The following is a 19784-nucleotide window of genomic DNA, read 5'->3' as shown; positions in this document are numbered from 1 at the left end:
CTCAAACTCATGTCCATTGAGTCAGTGAGCCATCCAACTATCTCATCCTCTGTAGTCCCCTTCTCCTTCTGCCTTCACGCTTTCCCAGCATCAGGGTATTTTCTAATGAGTTGGCTCTTCTCATCAGGTGGCCAAAGTATTGGAGCTTCATTTTCAGCATCAGTTTTTAAGTTAATCTTTCTACTTAATTTTTTCAGTTTACTCTAGCATCATTTTCGTAAACTATCAAAGTACTTTTAAGTTGTTGGTACTTTTTTTTATGTAATGTTCTCCTAAATTATGTATTTGTGTGTTATTTCTGTTCATATGGTAACTCAAGGAATTAAAAGACTCTGAAATTAGGTTTTTTTAATGTGAGAAATCACATTATAATTTGTTTCATTTTAGTTTAGATTTTTGTGTGTATTCAGTTCAGTTCAGTTCAGTTCAGTCGCTCAGTCGTGTCCGACTCTTTGCGACCCCATGAATCGAAGCACACCAGGCCTCCCTGTCCATTACCCACTCCCGGAGTTCACTGAGACTCACGTCCATCGAGTCAGTGATGCCATCCAGCCATCTCATCTTCTGTCGTCCCCTTCTCCTCCTGCCCCCAATCCCTCCCAGCATCAGAGTCTTTTCCAATGAGTCAGCTCTTCGCATGAGGTGGCCGAAGTACTGGAGTTTCAGCTTCAGCATCATTCCTTCCAAAGAAATCCCAGGGCTGATCTCCTTCAGAATGGACTGATTGGATCTCCTTGCAGTCCAAGGGACTCTCAAGAGTCTTCTCCAACACCACAGTTCAAAAGCATCAATTCTTTGGTGCTCAGCCTTCTTCACAGTCCAACTCTCATATCCATACATGACCACAGGAAAAACCATAGCCTTGACTAGATGGACCTTTGTTGGCAAAGTAATGTCTCTGCTTTTCAACATGCTGTCTAGGTTGGTCATATCTTTGCTTCCAAGGAGTAAGCGTCTTTTAATTTCATGGCTGCAGTCACTATCTGCAGTGATTTTGGAGCCCAAAAAATAAAGTCTGACACTGTTTCCACTGTGTGTATTAGCATCTCCTAAATCAGACCCCATCCGTCTTCCCCTGCCAAATTGAGCAATCATCTTACTAATATTTTGGAAATACCTTTTGACTGCTACATCTTAAAGTGGTACTGTATCCTTTGTACAATTTATGTGATTAATGTATCCATGGAATCTTGATAGAACTGTTTCAAGGGACTGTCTGTTTCAATGTAATTGCCTTTGATAATTAACCATAACTAATACAGTAAAAGTAATGAAACAGTGAGATAACCTGAAAATATTCTTGAAATTCTAACTTAACTAGATTAGAGACAGATTTTTTGTTTATGAAAAAATGGAAGAGTAAATTTAGCCTATAATTTGGATTAGAGTTGAATTAAATATGTGAGAGTATTTCAGTCACAGGAAAGTAGAAGTTATAAGAAATAATATAAGGAAATGCCAGTGGGAGAGTAAAATGTGAGTAATGTTTTCTATATTAAAGGAAAAAGAAGTACTAAAGAAGCCTATTTTATTAATAAAGGGAGATTAATATTTCAAATGTTAAAGGGTTTAAAAGACATTTTAAAAGGGATTCAAATACCTATTACTAACCTACTTTAGCAAATGAATCCTTTGTAAAAAAAAAATAGAAAGGAATGAAGTTAATGAATATATTTTGCCATAGGAGATAATATTAACTCTTCTATATAGCCTCCCATTTATTACAATTTCAGACCTACTTTCTCATTATTATTCCTACCTGTTTCTAAACTGGAAACGATAATGAGTTTGTCTTAACTTTCAGCAATACTCACTTTCCCCAAAAGATCCCATTATTCCTTGACTGCTCGTCCTGTTTTGCGTCTCGTCCCTTCATAGTAAGGGTCTCATGACACTCATCTTGTGAGAGGTGGGAGCTTCGTGACTGCATTTTGTCATTACTAAGTGTGCCTTTCTTTAAATCTCTTTTTAATTCTCTTGTCTGTGTTAATATACCTTTGTTGTTTTAGTTTGCTTCATGTTTCTCATTCTGTCCTTTAACTATTAACCTTCCCATATTCTATTTTGTTGTATCTGTCCTAAAGAGTATATAGTTGGATTTATTTTTCAGTCACTTAATCTTTGACTTTTATTTGCAACATTTAGTTAACTTTTAGTATAATTTCTAATGTAATTTTGTTTATATCTTATCTTGTTTTATTCTATTTGTCTTGCCTACCTTTTGTTTCTTTTTCTTAGTTTTAGATTTTTATAATTCAGATTTCCTTACTTCTGTTCTCTTAGTTGTTGCAATAAATATTATAACATTTATACTTATCAAAGTCAAAATTCAGTGATTTACCATCATATTTACCAGTTTCTTCATTCCTTCTTGAATTTCAGACCTTCCAACTTGTATTCCTTTATTTTCACCTGGAGGTAAATTTTAGGAATTTCTTTAAGTGAGTAGGAATATTTTGATAGCACACCGTTGTTTTTAGTTTAGAAATGTGCCTTTTATTTCATCCTCAGTTTTAAGAGATTGGTTTTTGGGGGCATACATTTCTGAGTTAACAATTACTTTTTTCAGTATGTTAAAAATATAGTTCCACTATTTTATATCTTTCATTGTTGTTCTTAAGACAGTTGTCTGTTCAATTGCTAGTCCTGTAAAGATAATCTGTTTTTCCTTTTCTAGCTACTTTTAAGAGCTTTTTATCTTTGATATTCTGTACTTACTGTGACATATCTAGGTATTGATTTCTTTTTATTTCCCCTGTTGGATTTATTTAGCTCTTCAGTTCTATGATATGGTGTTCTTCATCTTTTTGAATGAATTTTCATCCATCATCCATTATCTTTTCATCCATTATCATTATCTTCTGCCCCTTTTTTCTGTCTCTTTTCCTTCCAGGAATTTGATTAGAAATATGTTAGATTTTCTCATTTTGTCTTTTCTAGTCTCTTTAGTTTGCATTCTGTATCATTTTTTCAGAACTACCAATGTATTCCTTAATTTTCCCTACATCTGGGTCTGATATGCCATATAATTTTTAATTATATTTTTCATGCAGTTTTTTGTCGATTCATTTTTTTTATCCACTTCATTTCCTGGTGAAACTGACACATTGAGCATTTTTTCCAAAGGGATTAATATATGTGGCCCATTATTTTTCTTGATCTGTTCAGAAGTATTTTTTTTAATTGAAATATAGTTGATTCATAATGTTATGTTAGTTTCAGGTATACAACATGGCAATTTTATATTTTTTTAGATTGTTCTCCAATTAAAGTTATTACAAAAAATTGGCTATATTTCTTATGCTGTGCAATAATCCTTGTAGTTTATTTATTTTATTCCCAGTAGGTTTTACCTTTTCATTCCCTCCTCTTGTCTCATCCCACCTTCCCTGTCTCCACTCATAACTGATAGTTTGTTGTGAATGTTTATAAAATCTCATACAGATATATATTTTTTTAATATTTATTTATTTTTGGCTGCACTGGGTCTTTGTGGCTGCCAGGGAGCTTTCCATAGTTGTGGCAAGTGGGGCTGGTCTCTAGTTGTGGTGCGTGGCCTTCTCATTGTGGCGGCTTCTCTTGTTGAGGAGCCTGGGCTCTAGGGCACACAGGCTTTAGTAGTTGCTGTGCATGGGTTCAGTAGTTGCAGCTTACAGGCTTAACTGCGCTGTGGCATGTGGGATCTTCCTGGCCCAGAGATTGAACTGGTGTCCCTTTCATTGCAAAGTGGATTCGTAATCAGTAGACTACCAGGGAAGCCCTCATATAGATGTTTTTAACCTTAGGTAGTTTTATCTTTTATTTTCTAAATAAATTAAGCATGGCATATAATTCAGAAAGCTATAGGAAATATATGAAACAGTTTTCAAATAAAATACAGTGAGTTTTAAGTAAACTATTGGATTATTAGAAAAGAAACCTATTTGTTAAATTTGAGATTGAAAAGTGCTAGTAGTAATAATATAAATAGTAGCTCATATTGAATATTATGTTTCAGGCACTGTGTTAAGTTGCCTTATCAGATCAGATCAGTCGCTGAGTCGTGTCCAACTCTTTGCGACCCCATGAATCGAAGCACGCCAGGCCTCCCTGTCTATCACCAGCTCCCGGAGTTCACTGAGACTCATGTCCATAGAGTCAGTGATGCCATCCAGCCATCTCATCCTCTGTCGTCCCCTTCTCCTCTTGCCCCCAATCCCTCCCAGCATCAGAGTCTTTTCCAATGAGTCAACTCTTTGCATGAGGTGGCCAAAGTACTGGAGTTTCAGCTTTAGCATCATTCCTTCCAAAGAAATCCCAGGGCTGATCGCCTTCAGAATGGACTGGTTGGATCTCCTTGCAGTCCAAGGGACTCTCAAGAGTCTTCTCCAACAGCACAGTTCAAAAGCATCAATTCTTCGGCGCTCAGCCTTCTTCACAGTCCAATTCTCACATCCATACATGACCACAGGAAAAACCATAGCCTTGACTAGACGAACCTTTGTTGGCAAAGTAATGTCTCTGCTTTTGAATATGCTATTTAACCTCATTTCATGGCTGCGGTCACCATACTGTAGTGACCATTTGGAGCCACAAAAATAAGGCCGGCACTGTTTCATTTAACTCTTAAACTAGGTAAATGTGAGCTCTTTTATAAAAATGTTGAGTAACTTAACATTTTTTATCTGTTCATCAACTTTATTCATATGTACCTTTTAAATACTACTAAGAAAATCATTAATGGAATGACAACTGGATAACTATAACTTCCACAATGAGCAGACACTTAGAGTGCATACCAGGTTTCCGATTTAATGGTCAGGGAGCCCTTAGTCCTGTTGTTGGAGACATACTGACTTGTCTGTTCCCTTGAACACTCCCTTTTTCACAGATCATCCTCATTCTTTTAACACATTCTTTATTCAGGTAAGATTATAATACAACTTATTAGAAGTTAGCTCTTTCAGCTATGATCACATTTTAGCCATTCTTTTCATAAGTTTTAGAATTGTAGTTAGGAGACCTAAATCCTAGTCAAGTAAGTTTCTGCCATTATGTAGTCATTATCACTTTGGATAAGTCACTGAACATTTTGGTATATACATTGCTAAATTATCTGAATCTAGCAATTTTTCAGTGTGAGAGTTTGACAAACTTTTTCCAGTAAGGGGCCTATATAGTAAATGTTTTAGGCTTTGCAGTCCAAGAGACAAAAATGGAAGATACTATTATGATATAAGTACTTGTATATAAGTAAGAGAGAAAACTCTTGTCTCGTTCCACTTGCTGGCCTGTCATAGGTGATCCCATTTGTGGGCATGGTTTGTACTCAGTTACCATCAGCTCAAGACATTCTTGGAACAAAGAGGGAAGGGAACTGGCCGGCAGAATAGGAAGAGTGACCACTTGTGGTTAGTTTCATTCTTTGTCACAGTGGCTTTCACGTCCCTGTGTACTCTTCTTTCCCTCTGGAGAATCTAGCTTTCTTATCAAATTTCAAAGAATTGCTAGTATACAGACTGCATTCTGTGATATTCCCCTCTTAAAAGTCAAAAATGCTAGAGAAACTTTATGAGTTGGAAATTAAAGAATTCTAAAATAGCTTGGAGCCAAAAGAAAAAAATCAAAGTGGAAATGAGTATAAAACTATTTCCAGGATAGTAGAGTAAACCAGTGGAATGAAAAAATAGTATAATTCAGTTCAATGAAAGGCAATAAAGGAATGAGAAAGACACAGAAAAAATAGAAAAGTTGACACAGTAGTAGAAACAAAATTTTAGAATATCTTTTCAGTGAAGGGAAATAGAGTATATATTCCACTCAAAAGGTAAAGCTTGTTAGACTGGCCTATAAAAAATATCCCTCTGCATATTATTTATGTGAGAGCTATTTAAAGTTAAGAAAATATAAAACTTGTAAGTTTTTATTGAAAAAATGCTTTGTATTTGCTAAATATAGTCTTTTCTGTATATAAAATACTGTGGTATCTACCCATCTGTTGGTTTTTAAAAATTGTTAATATTGACAGCTGACTGAACACTGCATAACAGTTCCCCCTTTTAAATTGCAATAGTAGAGTCTGTGTAGTATAATAGAGTGAGCATGCACTCTAGGTTTGAATTCTTACTAAGCCACCTGTCAGTTCTGGGGTCTGAGGAAAGTTACTTAACATCTCTAAGAATCATTTGTAGAATGAGTATAATAGCATCCACCTTGTAGGGTTATGAGGCATAAATGAGATGCTGTGTATAGAGTACATGGTACCAAGCAAATCACTACTACTGTTATTGTTTTTATCATTCAGAATGTTTACTGCATCTCAAGGTATTGATCACAGATTAAATGAACATTTTTTTTTTTATTCCTAAGGCACATGATTAAGTATTATAGATACTGTCACCAGCAGTTACAGATCACCAAGTCTCCTGATCTTCCTTCTTACCATTGTTGGCTTCTTTTTCTGTTGGCCTTCAGGAGATGAGGGGGAAAAAAAAATTGGGAAAAGAAAATAGGCTACTCAAAGAATTCCAGCTCTTGGGTCAGCTTTGTTTCTTGGATTTCGGAGCACTTAATATTTCTGTCAGCGTTATGCACGTGAAATTATTTTGGATTTTGGATTTTTGACTTGTCAAAATGCACTTTTGCCATTGTTAATCTCCCTGCTGTTTTCCTGACTGCCTAATTGAGGATCAGTTTAAAAGCAAGACTAAGTCTAGATCTGAAGGATGTATTTCTTATCTAACCAGCTACTCAACTCTGAAAAAGGCCCACTTTCACATTTTAACTGCTCGATTCTCAAGGGAGTGCAGATTTGATATTCTGAGGTATTTGGATAGAAAGTTCATAAAATTTTTATGGAGAGAAGGAATGTCCTTTGTTTATAGTTTTTAAAGGTTAGCAGTCATATGTGTGTCGTTAGTTGAAATAAATTTATCTCTAGTGGAGTCCTTAAAGGTTGATCATTAGTTTGATTAACTAGGACATTAAGCATATGTACAAATTTGTTTATACAAATTTCAAAGTGGTCATATTTGCAGATGCTCTTGTGAATTCTGTTACATATTGTTATCAAAGTAACTATAAAATGTTTCAGAAACAAGGACATCATGCAATCTGGTTAAACCATTTTCTCATAAAAATACTTTTCTTATTTTTAGATTACCTCTTTAGTGACCCTTCAGCTGTTAACCCTGGTTGGCCATGACGATCAACTTGATGAACCAAAATACAAATGCACAGTGTCTCTAGACTTCATCAGAGCTATTGCTAGGTAAGCATAGAATAATCATTAATGGTCTTGAATTATGTAAATGATATACTAAGTATAAAAATTAATCTTCTTCCTAATGTAATGTCATCAGTCATTTAAGCAAGAGAAGATCATTTAAATGCCGAGAATGACTATTTCACTGTAGAATGAACCCTCTCATCAGATTTACAAATGACAAAATTCAGAGAATTAGTTAACATATGGCAAAAATCAGGATTCTGAGAGTCTGAGACAGACTGGAATAGTGGTCCTATAGTAGCAAGGTAGGATTTAATGGGCAGCTGACTACAGATAACTTGTATATACTATAGTGTATGTGTGTTTGTGTTAGTTGCCAAGTCCTGTCCAACTCTTTGTGATGCCATGGACTGTATAGCCCACCAGGCTCTTCTCTCCCTGGAATTTTCCAGGCAAGAATACTGGGTTGCCATTTCCTTCTCCAGGGGATCTTCCTGACCCAGGGGTTGAATCTGTGTCTCCTTCATTGGCAGATGAATTCTTTACCACTGAGCTACCTGGGAAGCCCGCCAGTTATCTCTAGTAGTAGCTTCTTACTTTCTCAAACTCCTACCTCTCAGGATTGGATGCTCTTTAAGTGTTATCCTTTCTTTTTGTTGCCACTTCTAGATAGTTATTTTCTCCCCAATTTCTTGCAAAAATTTGAATTTCTTTGAGACTCTTACAGTCTGGCTCTATTTCCCTCTTTTTCTAATTGATTATCTTCTACCAGCCTCACAGCCATTCCACCACATGTATTGAAAAGTAGAATATGTGGTTTACAGGTTTCTTTTCGATCTAGATTCTGATTCTTGACTGTATTCAAACCACAAGTCCTAACATCTGTGTTCACTTTGTTCAGCAGTTACTGCTTCAGAGAACAAAATTGAAACTGAGTTGAGAACTCCTTTCACTACCTACATATGTGCCCGTCTTCTGTCTTTCCTTTATCAGTAGATTGGGGTTCCTTCTCCTATGTCAAATGGGCTCTTCCACTTCTGCTCTGAATTCCATCTCCTCCCTTTTTCCAGCATCTTTCCCAGCCCTCAGACTATGTATTCTCAGTGGCACCCAACAGGATTGACTACTCTATCTCTTTTAAAACTCTTCTCCTAGAGTGCATGATTTTAATCTTGTGATTTTCATCTTTATTCCTTGGCTGTTTCTTCTCAAGCTCATTTGTCAGCTTATCCTATCCACTGACCTTTACATTTAGTTGTTCCTTGAGGCTTGGCTCTTTTCATATTTTTTTTCCTAGACTATTTTTACTTTACTCCTGACTTCAACAACTATCCATGTGCTAATCATACTCCCCAGTTTTTTAGAGGCCAGACCTTTTTTCTAGTATTCTTGACTTTTGGATATTTCCCACCTGTATCAATATATTTCCAAAACTGAACTCAGGAATTCCCCCTTCTTCTGCTTGCCAACAAAAAAGGAATGATGCCGCTTTATTTCAGTGTTCCCTGGTTCAGTGATTAGCACTGCAGTCTGTCATGTTGCACAGGCCTAAAACCTGGTAGTCACTAGTGACATTTGTCATCCCCCTACTCCCAGTATCCAAGCATTAGTCTTTCTGAGCCTGTCAAGTTCCTCCTATGTTCTCAATTCATTGACTTTTGTCCTTTGTACCATTAATGCTCTAGACCAAGCCCCTGTTATCTCTTCTCTGGTAACCTTCTAATTGGTTTTCTGTCCACTCTTATTCTCTTATAATTTGTTGTCCACACTATTGCCAGAGTGATCTAGTAAAAATTTAATGTCACCCTTCTACTTAAAAGTCTTCAATAATTTCCTGTAACTCTTAGGATAAAAAACCAAAATGTTTAAAATAACTTTGAAGGCCCCAGTGACTTGGGCTCAGCCTTTGTGCCCAGCCATACCTATCACATACATCTTCTCCTGTAGATATTTATACTTTGACCACTTTGGGTTTTTTTTTTTTTTTTTTCAGTTCTTCACATTCACCATTCATTGCATATGCAACACTTTCCAAATCCTCTATCCAGCTAACTGCTACATAACCTTTAGATTTCAGTTCTATCCTCAAGCATACTATGACCTCCCATTGTCCACGCCCTCCACCCTACTCCCACACACTATTCACAGTTTATCCAGGTCCCCTTATCTTCTGAGACTTACCATTATTTTATTTAAATAATTCATTCAATAATTAGAACTCATTTTTCTTCTTACAGTATAAGCCCATGAAGAGCAAAGCAGAGACTGTGTCAATCACTAACTTACTCAAACCTTCTCAGAGGGTGGGAAGAATTGAGAGTAGCACTGAAACATATGCATTACCATGTGTAAAATTAGATAGCTGGTGGAAATTTCCTGTATGACACGGAGTTCAAGTCCAATGCTCTGTGACAACTAGGAAGGGTGGGATGTAGTGGGAGGTGGAAGAGAGGTTGAAGAGGAAGGGGACATGTGTATATCTATAGCTGATTCATGATGATATATGGCAGAAACCAACATAATATTGTAAAGCAATTATTCTCCAATTAAAAATAAATAATTTTAAAAATTGTGAGGTTACTTAAAATTGTAATTTTAAAAGATAAAAACACAGGAAAGTACTCATGATACAAACTTAAGTGGTTAAAACATTAATACAGAAAGTTGTATATCCAAGAAAGGCAGAAAAACCTAAGGCAAGGGAATAATGGTCAAATTGTTGGTTACTGCCAAGAAATCAGGCAGAGTCTGTCTAATGGTAAAGCTATCATTTGTGACTTTAACAAGAACACTTTCAGGGATACAGTGGGGTACAAGTTAGAATATAGTGCATTAAGTGGTATTTGTGAGTAAGTTGATGCCACACATGCAAAGAATTCTTTTTATTCACTTAAGATTTATTGTGATGTTGATTATGATCACTATACTAGGCTTTGGGGAGGTAGCAAGATGTATAACAGATCTGTATCCTGCCCTCATGTACCTATTTTCTAGACTATTTTTGCTATAAAGAGGAATAGAGGATTGTTACCTACTAAACAGCTTGTGGGGGCATGAGTAGCTTATTATTTTTAAAGATATGAGCATATTTAAATGCTGATAGGAAAGAACTTGTAGGGAAGAAGAGTTAATGATACAAAAGAGAGGTGACTAATTTAAAGTCCTTGAAAAGATATATATAACATGGGATTTAGAAACTTGAGTTAAAGAAATAGCCCTAAATGAGAGAGGGGACTCCTTTTTCATTATACAAGAGGATAAGGTGGTTTCAGATGGAACTGAATTTAGAGATCTGTTGGCAAGAAGTTGAAGGAGCATTGACCTGAGGCCTTCTATTTTCTGTGTAAAGGTAAAGGCAAGAGACTTAAGGACAGAAGTACAACGGTTTGAGACAAATATGGATATTTGAAATAGCTGCCACGGAGAATGGAGGAAAGTGCTAGCAAGGAGAGCAACTTGCTGAGAGTGTTGAGGGCCCAGTCGAGGTTCCCGGCCTTGAGTTTACAGTGGCACCAATCTGTAAAACTTGTGATCTTCTCCAGCAGCATTGCATGTGCTGGGTACTGGGACAGCAAAAGGGTGCAATTGAAATCACATAGGATTGGGGTTTTTCCAGGTGAATTCAGTGGATGCTAGCAAATGAATGCTTGAGGTGACAAACCATGGAGTCTAAGCCTAGAAGGGAAGAAAGGAAGTAAAGCATGTGGAGGGCTAACAGTTCAGTGCCTGGCACTTAATAGTAATTATTTGTAGATGAGGAAAAGGCAAAGAAAGGTTTGTACACTGATTGTTTCCAGGTGTTCCAGGTCATTTAAAGGAGATTGGGATCAGGGTGGAATGTCTGAATTTATGTTTTTTAGAAGTAGAACATTTCTGAGTGTGATCATGAGAGTAGAAAAGCTCATTTGAGGTAAAAGGGGCAAGTGCAATGAAGACACTAAAGCTGAGGCAGATCTTGGAATAGAGAGGAAACTGAACTGGATGCTGCATTATTCACCAAGAGGTGGTGACAAGGGGAAAAAGGGTGTTAGTGGAATGGTTTGAGTCTCACAAGAGCAGAGCCTTTTGCACAAGGACAGCAGCCTCACATGACAGAACTGCCTGGACGATAGTAGAGTCAGTCTAACCTCAGTGGAAAGAGCTAAAGACGAGACTCGATCCCTTAGTGGGAGCCAACTTTCAGTTAAGCCTGGTTGAGAAAAGAAAACCATTCAAGGAAGAGGTAGAGGACATAAAGGACCTTCTTGACCAAGGAACTGTGAAAGATTTGGACACAGAAGCAGTAGGAGACTGGTTCTAGAAAGGAGCACAGAATATGGAGGTAGAGTATGGAAGAACACAGATGAAAACATGCTTAATAAGCATTGTACTTGAATTGTTCTTAATGTTAACGGTAGTTGAAGTTTCTGATTTCTTTCCCTCCACAGTCTAGGAAGACACTGCAAAATAACTTAATATTGCAACTTAAAGTTGTGTGATTGCAAATTCTCTGAAAAACCAAACTAAGAAAGAAAAACTCAAACTGCCTACATAAGTAAAAGGAAATAAAATAGTACCCCAAGAGAAAAAAGTATGTCAATGTAGTGAAAGCATCAACAACGTGAAATAAAAGGATAAAGGCAAAATTATCCTTCAGTTCAGTCGCTCAGTCTTGTCAGACTCTTTGTGACCCCATGAATTGCAGCACGCCAGGCTTCCCTGTCCATCACCAACTCCCAGAGTTCACTCAAATTCACGTCCATCAAGTCGGTGATGCCATCCAGCCATCTGATCCTCTGTCGTCCCCTTCTCCTCCTGCCCCCAATCCCTCCCAGCATCAGAGTCTTTTCCAATGAGTCAACTCTTTGCATGAGGTGGCCAAAGTACTGGAGTTTCAGCTTTAGCATCAGTCCTTCCAAAGAACACCTAGGACTGAAATCCTTTAGGATGGACTGGTTGGATCTCCTTGCAGTCCAAGGGACTCTCAAGAGTCTTTTCCAACACCACAGTTAAAAGCATCAATTCTTTGGTGCTCAGCTTTCTTTATAGTCCAACTCTCACATCCATACATGACCACTGGAAAAACCATAGCCTTGACTAGACGGACCTTTTTTGGCAAAGTAATGTCTCTGTTTTTGAATATGCTATCTAGGTTGGTCATAACTTTCCTTCCAAGGAGTAAGCGTCTTTTAATTTCATAGCTGCAGTCACCATCTGCAGTGATTTTGGAGCCCAGAAAAATAAAGTCTGACACTGTTTCCACTGTTTCCCCATCTATTTCCCATGAAGTGATGGGACCAGATGCCATGATCTTCGTTTTCTGAATGTTGAGCTTTAAGCCAACTTTTTCACTCTCCTCTTTCACTTTCATCAAGAGGCTTTTTAGTTCCTCTTTGCTTTCTGCCATAAGGCTGGTGTCATCTGCATATCTGAGGTTATTGATATTTCTTCCAGCAATCTTGATTGCAGCTTGTGCTTCTTCCAGCCCAGCGTTTCTCATGATGTACTCTGCATAGAAGTTAAATAAGCAGGGTGATAGTATACAGCCTTGATGTACTCCTTTTCCTATTTGGAACCAGTCTGTTGTTCCATGTCCAGTTCTAATTGTTGCTTCCTGGCCTGCATATAGGTTTCTCAAGAGGCAGGTCAGGTGGTCTGGTTTTCCCATCTCTTTCCTTAGATAGTCAAAATCCTTAGATACATATGCCACGTAATTAACTTATAAGTAGTCTAAATTCTGATTTAAGAATTACTCCTAGGCAGAATGCCACAAACACTATTTTTGTTTATCCTATTTCTTTCTAGATGCTTACTTTAGAAAATAATTCACTTGTGTTCAGTGAGAGAATCTTCTATAGTGTTTAAAAACTATCTTTGGAATGTGTGCCCAGTTTTAATGTTGCCCTTGCAGTTACTTTATAAAATTCTGCTGTCTTAAAATGATACATGTGGGAATCAGTTGGTAAGTTACCTGTTTATATTGGAGGATGGAGGGATGATAGGAAAAAGTAGTTATCATCTTGGGAGTAAATGTTTCTTAGAGGGATGATCTTACATACTCAATTCCCAATTAATTTAGCTTTTTTTTTTTTCTTAAGTCCAAAAGCTTTAACTGTATGATTCAGTTTGCTTTAGTACTTCCCACTGGCAAAGCAGAGAAATAGGATGTCATGAACCTTTTACAAATGCTTACTGTTTTTAAGTCAGTCCAATCGTTCTATAAAGAACAATTTATTGCACAAACTGTGCTGCAGTGTTAAACAAATGATTATTAGATAAGATGGAGTTCTGCCACTAACAAATCACAGTATTTTCATTTGTTTTAATTCTAGTACTAGTCTGTTATACAAACATTTCTCTTTACCTATCACAGCATAGTTGCAATTCTCTGTTCTCCTTACCTCTCATACTGTTGTAGTTATGGCTTCATATGGATCATTTTGTATGGCTTTGTGATAGTCTTATCATGTAATGCCTTCTAGTCCTATAGTATTGCAACTTTGTTTTAATCATAGCTTCTTTAAACTTTTCTATTCAGTGGGGAAAAAAATAATAAATCCAAAAGACAATAAAACTTAATATTAAGTTCAATTTACTTTGTCACTTTAGGTTTATAACCTTAGGACCCAAAGTCATTGTAGGGAAGTGTGCCTGGAGAGATGTACGAATCCAACTGTCCTTTTTGCCTATGATTAAAAATAGCCTACTGTGTCTTTTGTCTTCTAAGACCCCCCTAAAAAAGATGTTTCCAACCAATCGTGAAAAATCTTTTCATCATTTTTTAAAAGGTAATTTTTAGTGGTACATTGTTACTAGTAAATTTGGGGAGTTCTGTAATGGGCTTCCCTGGGGGCTCAGACAGTAAAGAAGCTGCCTGCGCTGACCCAGGTTCAGTCCCTTGGTCAGGCAGATGCCCTGGAGAAGAAAATGACAACACACTCCAGTATTCTTGCCTGGAGAATTCATGGACAGGGGAGCCTGGCAGGCTACAGTCTTTGGGGTCGCAAAGAGTTGGATATGACTGAGCGAATAACACCACTAACACGTAGTCGAATGAAAGGAAAGCACATAAAAATAAATAGCTTTATGATATAGTAACCATACCTTTTGTGACATTATGCCTAAGATAAGTTGGTTTCTTTTTTTTTTTTTTAGAAAGTATTTTTAGTTGTTTTAGTACCCCCAGTGATAACAGGATTGTTTTGGCAGTGTTTTTATGCAATTTGGAAAGTTTTGGTGTTCTTCAGAGAGGCACTCTTGTAGTGAAACAATTAAAGTACTCTTCATTCCATCATTAGGTGCCACAAAGCCATAGCATCTCATTTGAGCTATTTTTAAATGTTTTTGCATAAGTAGTATCTATAGTTCCCTATTCCTGATTTTTAAAAAAATTTGATATGTCAGTCATTTGCTTAGAAACTTTTTTAGAAAGTGTATTACAAAGTGATGGACAAAAACATCAATTAATGATGGTTTAATAAATAAGAGCATGCAAATTAGTGAATCTTTAAAAGGCTGTTCTCATATGGATGATTATTTTTGCAGAATTGAATACTTTAAGGCTTTAATTTTATACTTATTGCTAGATCATTATATCTAATTATTTTGACCATTTATTCAAATAATAAACCTCCAAGTCTGAATATCTATAGTGAAGAATGAATTTAGAGAAAGGAAAATAATTATATGTCTCTGTCTTCTGCTATTTTATTCTGCCTGCCGTCAGAGCACAAAAATATACATTCACATCGTCTGTTTGTTGTATCGTATTCTTGGATCATACAGATTTAGTTACAATACACACACAGGTCAGCCAGTGTAAAAAGACTGAAAAGAATGAAAACTACAAATGAGGACAGATGAGCTATGCATTATGTAATGATAAAACAGGTGTTTGGGGAGATAAACAATGTTCAAAAGCAAAGGAGATTTAAATACTGCTGCATCTGTAATTGCTTTATTCTGGTTATTAGACAAAAAGAAAATAGCTTTCAAATGAAATCCAAACTTGCTGTGCTATAATTGAAATATATGAACGTTGGGTAGTTCTGACTTCATTTACTTTTGTTAGAAAAGCAAACTTTATGCATGGGAGGGAAACTTTTTAAAGAAACTGTTCCTAGTGACATTAAAAAACAATGTTAATTCTGTCATGATGCTTTTGACAGTATCATAGGGTTGTTTAGCATTAGTTGTGAATTATTGGCATGTGCTTCTCAGAATCATACATACAAAGCTGAGCAATCTAGGGGGTGAGGATGCTAACATACTATCTATTTTTGTTTATAGGACGGTGAACTTTGACATAATAAAATACTTGTATGATTTCTTGTGAAAACAAGCTTCAAAGCCATATGGACACTGTGACAATGACTAAGCCAAACTGTGTTCATCCAACTACTCAGCTGGCCTGGGAGAGGAGTTCTTTGGCTCCATTGGATTTGTCCAGACAGGTGCTGGCCCAGCATGGAATCTGATGAAAATACTCTGATTGGTCTGGGTGAATGTGAGCAGAAGACTATTTACCAGGGACCCTGGAGTATTTGGAAAGAACGTGTTAATTATAAACAGCAGGGTCTGAGCACAATCTGTTCTATTCTTAATGATGTTATCTTAACACTGAAATTGCCTGAAACCCATTTACTTAGGACTGCATTTTGCTCTGTGAACTATCCCCTGCGCTTTGAACGTGCCAGCAGCCCTTGTATATAAGCCCAGTCTTTTCACTTCCTCTCCACAGGAGCCTCTGCAGTTGCTTGCCAAAGCAGATTTTCCTAAGGCCACCACTTTAAAAGATCATAGTTGCAAAATATAATAAGTAGAAGTTTTTTGTTATTTTAAGATCCAAGTTTATATGTGTCTATCTTTCACCCTGATTTTCTCAAAAGGCAAGGTAGTTTGATCACATAGGGCAGCTTTCCACCTCTAAGCCTCCTTGATAACTGCAGTATACTTAGGTGAGATTTATCTAGTCACTCTGGCAATAAACTACTCAACATAGCTTTTTAATCTGCATAATGGTTTTCTTTCCTTTTTTTAATCACTGACCTTTAATAGTTACCCAATAAAAGTTTTCCTGTTACATTATTTATGAACCTGGGGTCTGATTTTCTTACCTACTTTTGAAGTTTTCTGTTAGCACTTAAATGCTTGAAAATTATTTTGAACAGATTTAAAGTGCTTAATTACAGAGCCTAGTTTAAATTTCAGTCGCATTTTATACTTTCCTTCTTTTTTTGGAAAAAAAAATTCTCAAAATAGTCACCTCCAAATAGCAATAGGAAGCCTGTTAATGTAGTGACTGACACTTTCTGGATCAAAGAAAACAAGGAATTGTCTACTTGCATTTATTTATAGGTACTGAGTCGGGGGAAGGAATGAAATTATTCTTTGTCTCCCTATATAAGATAAAAGATAGCAAGGAGCACCCTCGCCCTCTGTCTCTTGTCTCACGGAAGATGGTGAAATTTTGTGTTCTACAAGATATTTGGAGAAGCCAGGGCCAGGAAAAATCATGTGCATTGCAAATTCATTGCAAATGCACTTAGAAATCTGTGTATCATTCAAGTAGAAGGCAGTTTGAGTAGCTGATTCAAGGAAGAGCAATGCCACTTGAGGGAATTTTCATCCCCTTTATAATTTGCCATCAAGTGGCAAGTCTACTGTGCAGCCTTCTTGGAAAGCCTGGGATCAGTGAGCATTTTGAGGGAAAAACTCTGGAATTTGAGGGGGGAAAGAGTTTGTCAAATAGGGGACTGGGGAAGACAAAAAGGAGGCAAGCGTTCCTGTATGTGACTCTCTATGCCTCCTCACTGCAGGCCACCTGTCCCCTGCCCAGCACCTTGCTCATCTTGCACTGCCCGACACTGCTACCAGCCCTGTGTGTGGCTTCCCTGCAGAACACCTTGTAACCAGATTTTCCCTGCCTCTGACTGGGCCATCAGAACTTCTATGTTTTGTAATTTACTTCCTAATGGCTTGCTAAATGACTCACTAATTTGATTAATTTATTTAAACAAAGACTAACAGAGCTTAATATGGATATTAGCATTTTAACAAGGGTCATCTGCAGATGAATATTCTAATTGGAAGATATAAATCTCCAATTAAAGGGGAGAATCTGATGATGAGAATTATGCTGGCTAGTGGGCCAGATACTTAAGAGAGAACGTGCTTAAGTTATTCTCAGCATTTATTGTACCTAAATCTAAAAATGATTTAGGAAGTAGAAAAATGAAGTTACCAAGCTGTGGGATTTCAGATTGTTTATACAGTAGTTATCCCCCATTTAAAAAATGTCTTCTTTCCATTACTGTGACTCAGATATATATGGTTAGGGGGAAACCTTACTCCCCTTATTACTTTCCAGTTTCAATCCCTAAATTTGTCTTCATTGCCGAAGCAGTTCTTTTTCAGTAATTCTGGAAGGGATCCTGATCCAGCAGGCCTCTTTTCATTAAGGCCTAAAAAGTCAAAAAGGTGTCAAGTGTCTAGGGCAGCAGTTAAGACTTGGGGCTCTGGAATCAGATACCAGCTATATCTCTAGGAGTTATATGACATTAGGCTGATTATTGAATCTCCCTGTGCCTCACCTACAGTGAGGTACACCTACAACTTCTCTCTTGGAGTTGTTTAGAGAATTAATAATAAAGTTGATATATCTAAGGTGGTAGATCTCAACTGGAGGGAGTTTTGTCTACCAGAGAATATTTAGCAATTTCTGGAGACATTTTTGATGTGACAGTTGGGTGTGTGGTAGGGCTGCGTAGAGACCTGGGATGCTCCTGGAAATAGAGAACAAGCACTGACATTTTGTCTTTTTTGATAATAGCCATGCTAACAGATGGAGAAGGCAATGGCACCCCACTCCAGTACTCTTGCCTGAAAATCCCATGGATGGAGGAGCCTGGTGGGCTGCAGTCCATGGGGTCGCTAAGAGTCGGACACGACTGAGCGACTTCACTTTCACTTCTCACTTTCATGCATTGGAGAAGGAAATGGGAACCCACTCCAGTGTTCTTGCCTGGAGAATCCCAGGGACGGGGGAGCCTGGTGGGCTACCGTCTATGGGGTTGCACAGAGTCGGACACGACTGAAGCGACTTAGCAGCAGCAGCAGCAGCAGCATGCTAACAGATGTGAGGTGATATCTGATTGTGGATTTGATTTGTATTTCCCTGATGATTAGTGATGTTGAGCACCTTTTCATGTACCGTTTGGCTGTTTGTATATCCTCTTTGAAAAAATGTTCAGGTCCTTTGTTCATTTAAATTTGATTATTTGTTTTGTTTTGTTTTTGCTTTTGAGTTTTTAGAGTTCTTTCTATCTTCTAGATACAAGTCTTTTATCAGATATGTGATTTGCAGTTATTTGCTTCTAGTCTGTAACTTGCATTTTTATTTTCACAGTGTGTTTTGTAGAACAGAGGGTTTTAGTTTTGATGAAGTCTGATTTATCAATTTTTTTGGTATGAAATATGGTTTCGGAATTGTAGTTAAAAAAATCTTTGCTTAACAAAGGTCACAAAGACCATCCTAAAGGCCCACATCAGAATTACCTGATCCAAATTTCAGTAATGCCAAGATTGAGAAACCCTGGTCTAGGTAAGGTAACTGGCACACCATAATTGCTCAATAAACGTTACCTATTGTCACTGTCCTGAAATATTTGTGGCCTAGAAAGGAGGTCAGTGATGGAATGCAGTAGCATCCCAACTAAGTAGAGAAGCGGCGCTCTCACCTGATCATATCTAGGAAACTTCGTGTTAAAACTTTTTAATTATTCAAATGGACACAATACCTTGGATTTTTACTTTTGGAATTGAAGGATTCTAATTCACATGCAGGTTTCATTACTTATTTTTCAGGATCTTGTTGAATAGTCAAAAGTTGAACTGAGAATGATCAAATCAGAGAGCAGGTGACTGAGGAGTTACATTGTTTGCCCTCAAGGTGTGATGGCTGAACAATTAGTGGTATACTTCCAAGGGATTTAGTTAACCAGCAACTGTTTAATGTAATTAAGGTGGTCTGGAGCAAGGAAAGCTCAGCATAAGAAGTCTCCTTTGTTCCTCCAAGGTATGCTCTACTCTGCTTGTACTATGCAAAGAAAAATAATGGACCAAATCCAGGGATAATGCATCTTACCACATCAAGTACTCAAAAGAGAGTCTCTAAAATAATAGATAAATGTAACCACTGCTCCATGTACATGATCAGGACTGTAATAGCATCCTCCACTTTTACCTGAAGTCTCACACTACTGTGTACCATAGTTGCATCTTACGCCTGTTTCCATGAGCAGAGACTTGGATTGGAGGTAATTAACTGGAGGTTGATATTGTTCAACTTCATCCCCTACATTTTGAAAGCTTCATCTCCTACAGTGTGACTGTCTATCATATGTAAAATAGTTTAGATAATTTTGCATGTAATTTCAGTCTGATGACACAATTTGCTTTCAGAAATGCTTAGATTTCTTAGAGCTCAAATCCTTCCTATCAAGATATCAACATTTCACTCAAATTGGCTTTTAAATACCCTGAAAGCACAGTTAGTGTTCATTTTCTAGCAGTGACACATTCATGAAGCACAGTTTGA

At 37.2% G+C, this 19784-nt stretch overlaps 1 protein-coding gene across 2 annotated transcripts in view; it reads left to right on the top strand.

Moving 5' to 3' along the window:
• ORC5 (origin recognition complex subunit 5) overlaps window positions 1-16273 on the top strand; it is an 88405-nt gene extending 72132 nt beyond the window's left edge. Inside the window, exons 13-14 of one of the 2 annotated variants that reach the window (XM_061413898.1) lie at window positions 7137-7249; window positions 15476-16273. In XM_061413898.1, the coding sequence (XP_061269882.1) occupies window positions 7137-7249; window positions 15476-15521 (159 nt within the window). In that variant the 3' untranslated portion in view covers window positions 15522-16273. The remainder of the gene's footprint in view (window positions 1-7136; window positions 7250-15475) is intronic. The other variant, XM_061413899.1, reaches the window with a different exon arrangement.
• Window positions 16274-19784: the final 3511 nt, after the last annotated feature.

This window comes from Bos javanicus, chromosome 4, assembly GCF_032452875.1.
Source record: "Bos javanicus breed banteng chromosome 4, ARS-OSU_banteng_1.0, whole genome shotgun sequence".
NCBI classification, from domain to species: domain Eukaryota; kingdom Metazoa; phylum Chordata; class Mammalia; order Artiodactyla; family Bovidae; genus Bos; species Bos javanicus.
This window is presented reverse-complemented; position numbering and strand designations above follow the sequence as displayed.